Source organism: Misgurnus anguillicaudatus, unplaced genomic scaffold (assembly GCF_027580225.2).
Source record: "Misgurnus anguillicaudatus unplaced genomic scaffold, ASM2758022v2 HiC_scaffold_29, whole genome shotgun sequence".
NCBI lineage: Eukaryota > Metazoa > Chordata > Actinopteri > Cypriniformes > Cobitidae > Misgurnus > Misgurnus anguillicaudatus.
This window is the reverse complement of record NW_027395279.1, coordinates 10,393,321-10,400,679: the sequence shown is the minus strand read 5'-3', so window position 1 is coordinate 10,400,679 and position 7,359 is coordinate 10,393,321. Positions and strand designations below refer to the sequence as shown.

The following is a 7,359-nucleotide window of genomic DNA, read 5'->3' as shown; positions in this document are numbered from 1 at the left end:
TAAAAAGGGAAGGGAAAAAGGGGAAGTGCAGCTTAAAAACAATCTTTTCGCCTCCAGGACGAGTTGGACCAGGGGACGGGGGCCAAGGGTCTTCTTCCTTGTTTCTCTTGAACTCGTGGCGCCCTCCGCTTCCTCCTGGAGGCAAAACAGGGAAAGTACAATCAATGTTGGTCTAGCACCGGGTCACAACTTATCTGACCATTATTTCTGTCTCTCTCTTGCCCTCAGGTCACTCCGTCTCGACCTCACTGGACGCAGGGGATCCACCACAAGGCACGGCTGCAGACACAGGTAAGTTACACTATGTACAGGTAGGTTACTCACAACACTGGGGCCTTTGGTTCACTCCTGAGCCTTCGTGGAGACAGAGGGAAGGTGATACACTGCACAGGTAGGTTACTCACAACACTGGGGCCTTTAGTTCACTCCAAAGCATCCGTGGAGACAGAGGCAAAGGGTTTCTCACTACTGACACTGCTTGGTCCTCTTCGAGGCGTTGCTGCAAACACAGGTAAGTGATATACTGCACAGGTAGGTTACTCACAACACTGGGGCCTTTAGTGCACTCCAAAGCATTCGTGGAGACAGAGGTCAAGGGTTTCTCACTACTGACACTGGTTGGTCCTCTTCGAGGTGTTGCTGCAAACACAGGTAAGTGATATACTGCACAGGTAGGTTACTCACAACACTGGGGCCTTTAATACACTCCAAAGCATTCGTGGAGACAGAGGTAAAGGGTTTCTCACTACTGACACTGCTTGGTCCTCTTCGAGGCGTTGCTGCAAACACAGGTAAGTGATATACTGCACAGGTAGGTTACTCACACACTGGGGCCTTTAATACACTCCAAAGCATTCGTGGAGACAGAGGTAAAGGGTTTCTCACTACTGACACTGCTTGGTCCTCTTCGAGGCGTTGCTGCAAACACAGGTAAGTGATATACTGCACAGGTAGATTACTCACAACACTGGGGCCTTTAATACACTCCAAAGCATTCGTGGAGACAGAGGTAAAGGGTTTCTCACTACTGACACTGCTTGGTCCTCTTCGAGGCGTTTCTGCAAGCACAGGTTAGTGATATACTGCACAGGTAGATTACTCACAACACTGGGGCCTTTAGTGCACTCCAAAGCATTCGTGGAGACAGAGGTAAAGGGTTTCTCACTACTGACACTGCTTGGTCCTCTTCAAGGCATTGCTGCAAACACAGGTAAGTGATATACTGCACAGGTAGGTTACTCACAACACTGGGGCCTTTAATACACTCCAAAGCATTCGTAGAGACAGAGGTAAAGGGTTTCTCACTACTGACACTGCTTGGTCCTCTTCGAGGTGTTGCTGCAAACACAGGCAAGTAATATACTGCACAGGTAGGTTACTCACAACACTGGGGCCTTTAATACACTCCAAAGCATTCGTGGAGACAGAGGTAAAGGGTTTCTCACTACTGACACTGCTTGGTCCTCTTCGAGGCGTTGCTGCAAACACAGGTAAGTGATATACTGCACAGGTAGGTTACTCACAACACTGGGGCCTTTAATACACTCCAAAGCATTCGTGGAGACAGAGGTAAAGGGTTTCTCACTACTGACACTGCTTGGTCCTCTTCGAGGCGTTGCTGCAAGCACAGGTTAGTGATATACTGCACAGGTAGATTACTCACAACACTGGGGCCTTTAATACACTCCAAAGCATTCGTGGAGACAGAGGTAAAGGGTTTCTCACTACTGACACTGCTTGGTCCTCTTCAAGGCGTTGCTGCAAACACAGGTAAGTGATATACTGCACAGGTAGGTTACTCACAACACTGGGGCCTTTAATACACTCCAAAGCATTCGTGGAGACAGAGGTAAAGGGTTTCTCACTACTGACACTGCTTGGTCCTCTTCGAGGCGTTGCTGCAAACACAGGTAAGTGATATACTGCACAGGTAGGTTACTCACAACACTGGGGCCTTTAATACACTCCAAAGCATTCGTGGAGACAGAGGTAAAGGGTTTCTCACTACTGACACTGCTTGGTCCTCTTCGAGGCGTTGCTGCAAACACAGGTAAGTGATATACTGCACAGGTAGGTTACTCACAACACTGGGGCCTTTAATGCACTCCAAAGCGTTCGTGGAGACAGAGGTAAAGGGTTTCGCACTACTGACACTGCTTGGTCCTCTTCGAGGCGTTGCTGCAAACACAGGTAAGTGATATACTGCACAGGTAAATTACTCACAACGCTGGGGCCTTTAGTTAGTTTCTCTCCTCTGGCTCGGGCCTCAACATGCTATTTTCTTCGCACAATCTGCACGGGGCCCACAGCACTCTGCACACGCACTCCACGTGAAGTTTAAGGCTTGGCCGCCTAGGTCTTGGCTGCTCGAGAGGCGGGTTGGGCGTTGTACACGCCAGAGAAAGAGAAAAGATTTCACAGGTAAATATGTTCAACAACGCCCCTCTATGTCTCCTGGTTACTTCTTCGGCTCACCTACGCATTCAATCTCCTCTTCTGAATAACACAGAGCGTTTGTTGTGATTGTTTACTCACGCTTGGTTGTCCAACCGATTTCCCAATATACATCCAACAGCATCGTGTTTGCTTCTCCACATCCAAATCACACGATAACTTCCTTACTCCAACATCTCCAACCTCTCGTCTTCCCTGAGGGATAAATGTGAGTCAACCCAGCCGATCTCCACCGTAGCAACGAGCACAAGCAACGTATTCACAAAGTGCCACCAACAACAACATCTGACATCTTCAAAGGTGTTTATATCCTCAACCTTCTCTCCTTTTCAGCCTATCAGCGATCGCTGTGTTGATCGCTCTCACCTGAACGATATCGGGCTTGATTTAGAGTTTTGGGGAAACCCCGGGAATTCCGGTGTTTTGCCTCAGTCGTCCGGACGGAACCATCGCCGGGCGGAACCGATCTTACACACTTTTGGTTCCACCCTCACAGATCGTCACTTGGTGACATATGTGTCAGGGTCCTGTTTTCCCTTATGGACATGATTTACAGTAAGCTTTTATTGGTCTTTAATAAAGTATTTGGCAAACATATATATATATACACACAAGCCATTCTTCCCGGACGCGTCCTGGCCAGGATTTCAGTGCGTCTTCCGGAAGTCGTATTTGTTGACAGCATACGCCATTCAACATAAGACATGCAATCGTAGTTTCATTCTTACCTTAAAATGTAACTGTTGCTTTTCTGTAATAATAATAATAAAAATTCTCTATGACGTATGCGGTCGACAAATATGACTTCCGGAAGAAGCCCCCGAAATCCTGGCCAGGACGCGTCAGGAAAGAATGGGACGTATGGTCACCCTAATATATATATATATTAGGTCTGAAGCTCTTTTTCTTTTCTTGGAATCTTCCGTCAAGGGTTTTCGATTCTTCTTCCCCGGCTCTGCCATTTGCAACAATCGCTAGCCGTGTTTCGGTCGCTTGCCTCTGTGTTGTTTGCCGTAAAGTGATACTGCTTCTCGCGATATCTGAGACATTGCGAGACTGAAGGACACCGGGTCGGATACAGCGAACTTGCAAGTGGGGTATTCTTCCTACAGATGGTAGGGGCGGGCGAGAGAGTCTTCATTCATCCGGTAATGAGTCATTTAACCAAATACTGACTTACAAAGATGATTTATTAACATAATAATGCTGCCTTGTGTCCCTTTAACAGGAAAACACAACACAATTCAAAGACATAAACACAGAAGAGATTAAGCAAAAAATGTAGGTCCTGGCACCCGGCATAAGAACCAAGATAGTTTCTTGCGCTTTAAGTAATGGACAACGTTTAATAAAGAGAAATCTAATGAGACCTTCAGTAGTACAAGACCTGGATCTGTGAGATCTCACAATTTTGGCAGTTGGATTTTTACAAACATCCTGACATAGACAGATGAAAAAATGCGATGTAATGCTCATTTAATATTCAGATGTGATCAGTTTTCTTAAGAACTGATGATGTTTTCTTTGTACTGGCTGTCTTTGAACCGCCTACTACTTTATAAAAAGTATAAAAGTTTGTTCCTCGTGTGAGTTTGTTCCTCATCGCTACTCTTTCTTCATGCAAAGGTCTACAGGTATGATATCTCAACATACACTTTTAAACTTTTCAAATCCTGTCATAATCACCTGATTAGATATTCACAGAAATATGCTTGCTTTAAAAACTAAAAATGTTTCAAATGTCTCTTTCAACAGTTTAGTATTTAGTATTGTAGCACAATGTTTTATTTGTTGTCTTTTGCAGTTTCTTGACTGTATTCATACCTGATCTTCATTCATTGTACATCTGATGATTGAAACTAAATCAGGATGTTGACCACTGCAGCTCTTATTCTCATTGTCACCAGTAAAGTTGTCCTGGGACAGGTAGGATTGAAATAAGTCTGTTTATTACTGTACAATTATTATTATATTACTACTAAGGTTATTTTAATTTTTGGATAATGTAATCATTGGATATAGGTTGACAGACTGGCTGTTAAAAGACAGAGATATCCATTAAATTTGGCACCCGATTCAGTTGATAATCGGTATGATGGCTGTACAGAGAAGATGGAAAAATTGGTGGAGACAAAATATCTAACTGAAGAAATCACTGCTAACATATCAGGCTTTGGAAAAGTTTGGGAAAACAGTACAAAAAACATCCCTGGACCAAAAGACAATCTGAAAAGAAACCATTTAATTGCCATTTCTGTGTATACTGGTGTTATAGTATACAGTAAATTCAATCAGGATGTTAGGACCGGTAAACAGAAATACAAAGACAAGACATACAAATGGTACTCGCTTCATTTTTGGTTGACACAAGCAATACAGACTCTAAAGAAGACTGAAAAGGGATGCAAGTCAACTTATCGTGGTACCAATGTTACATTTGATGGTGTCAATAACACAGAGATTCGTTTTGGCTCATTTGCGTCCTCCTCTCTTGATCGTAAAGCAACAATTGCTTATGGAACTGAATCTTGTTTTGAAATCGAGACTTGTCACGGTGCTGATGTGTCAAAGTACTCCCAGTTTCCTAATCAGAAAGAGGTGTTGATTCCCCCGTATGAGACGTTTAATATCACTGATATCAGGATAGGTCAGAAGGGTGACTGGTGTAAGACTGTGTTTGTGTTGGAAAGCTCTGGAATAAGAAGTGACTTAAACTGTGCAGTGGCATCAGCCGATTCCCAGATATATCACAGATCTCTTTCGCTGTGGCTGACCAGCTTTTACATCTTCGTTCATTTCTCTTTTTTATATAAAATATAACTTTCACTTTCTTATAGAGCCCCCACACATAACATGCAGGAAAAAATTATATCCTGGCCATGAATTTGTCAGGATCCTGCCTGAATCTTGTTTTGTATTATATCTAGTCATGTTGGTAGGGTCCTGACAGTACAATGTTTTGTGTGGGAAATGCGTGGTCTCAATGAGCTCGTTAACATGTACACAAATAATGCGATTATTTCCAATAATCAGAGTAAGGACTTAATCGCAGTAAGACGTTTACATGACTGGAGCTAACCTCTTCACTCCTGTTTACATGCAGTTTTTATTTTCGGATTATTCACACATATGCAGGGCACAAATGATGAACTCGCATATAACTACCTGTATATACATTGTTATAATATTCACATTATAACAGTAACTATAAAAATATAGTTTTGAAAATGTTTTTATATTAAATATAATAGCGAAGTTCACACCATAACTATAACAAAAACACCTGTCCCCCTCATAACTCCCTATTTAATGTCCTTGTGTTTGATGTTCTTCACTCATGCATTTTTTCTTGCTACCTGTGAGTTTTGTGACCAATTTATCCCTAGTCTAGTTTAGTGTCTGTTAAGTGTCAAGTTTAGTCTAGTCCAGTTAGTATTTTGTATTTAAGCATTGTTTCATGTTGTTTGCCCCATCGTGGGTTTTTGTTTTGCTGTTTTCTCATTTTGTTTAATAAAGTGTACATTGTGTTTCTACCCGTGTATGCACTTGGGTTCATTCTGAAATCCCTGACAGAATTAAGAATTTATTCCCACGATTCATCAGTGGTAGAATGAGTACTGCAATTTTATACTTAAGTCAAAGTACTTCTATTAGGAAATAATTCACTTGAGTACAAGTAGAAGTACTGAAAAATAATATGACTCAAGTAAGAGTAAATAAGTAGTTGGCTGAAAAACTACTCAAGTTACTGCGTTACAAAGTACTTTGATAAACCTTACACAAGAAAACTTTTCAAAGTGCCAGTAGAAAAGACAGAACTACAAAGTATTATAACTAACTAGGGCTGGAACGACGCGTCGACGTAGTCGATTACGTCGATTACGTAATTACGTCGATTTGCCGGAAATGCGTCGATGCGTCGCATTGTTTACGTTTTCAAATGAAGGCGGCTTCAGCTCCGACCGGATAATACAAGTGTTATACCAAACAGCCAGAACGTGATCAAAAGTGTGGGAATACTTTAAGCAGAGACCAAATAAAACACATACTGTGTAAAACTGAAATGGCATACCACAGCAGCGCAACATCTGTGCATGATCATCTTAAAAGAAAACAACCTGGAGCTCTCCGACCTCAAAATGACGCAACGGCAGCGTAAGTATTTGAATTTTTACAGTAAGTTTTTATACAACAATAGAATCAATGCAGGCATATATGGTGCTTAATACAGCTGTGTTTACATCTTAGTTTAATACGAGCTGCGAGACGCCTGACAGACATGACATTGCATCGCGTCTGGGCAGTATGTTGAAACAGTAAATAAACAGCGGGACATGTTTAACTTTTTATATTAAGAAGTTATGAAATAATAAGTTACTGTTACACTGAGATAGGCATGTGCCCGCGTGCACTGAAAGCCAGCTGGCAGCGCGGAGTTCCCATAGCTTATTTTTTTGCTATGTGCGCAGATATTATAAAAGCTCGTCTCGTTTGGTATTCCTGACATGCGTTTATTTAAAGTAACATCAGCGTAAACGCCGTTTATAAAATATTAGAAGATCATACTAACTAAATTTGTATTTACCCGAGACTTAAGAAAAGTTAAATGTTAAAGTTGATGCTAAATGAGAATGCAGTAACGTTACTACTGATATTAATAATATTAACAGTAATAATATAATGGTTACATTTTATAATAAGGGTTCATGAATCACAATGAACTTATTTTTACTTCAGTCTGAACTAATGCTGAGTAAATGCATGTAGGCCTACTAATCATAAACTAATGAAGAGTCATCATTAAGTACAACATGACATGTTTTTATATTAATAAGGAGTTATTATTCAGTTTGATTTATTTTTATTTTACTTCTTTAATATTAATATATTTTATTTGTTTAAGGT

At 41.4% G+C, this 7,359-nt stretch overlaps 1 protein-coding gene across 1 annotated transcript; it reads left to right on the top strand.

Moving 5' to 3' along the window:
• Positions 1 to 4,498: 4,498 nt before the first annotated feature.
• On the top strand, positions 4,499 to 5,281 carry LOC141362928 (ecto-ADP-ribosyltransferase 4-like). The gene has a single exon (XM_073865208.1). It carries the CDS (start codon positions 4,567 to 4,569, stop codon positions 5,272 to 5,274), a length of 708 nt encoding a protein of 235 aa, XP_073721309.1. The 5' UTR covers positions 4,499 to 4,566; the 3' UTR covers positions 5,275 to 5,281.
• Positions 5,282 to 7,359: the final 2,078 nt, after the last annotated feature.

What these genes read in the sequence shown, in the direction of transcription:
- LOC141362928 (XM_073865208.1), top strand. Translation starts at nt 4,567, where the DNA reads ATGGAAAAATTGGTGGAGACAAAATATCTAACTGAAGAAATCACTGCT.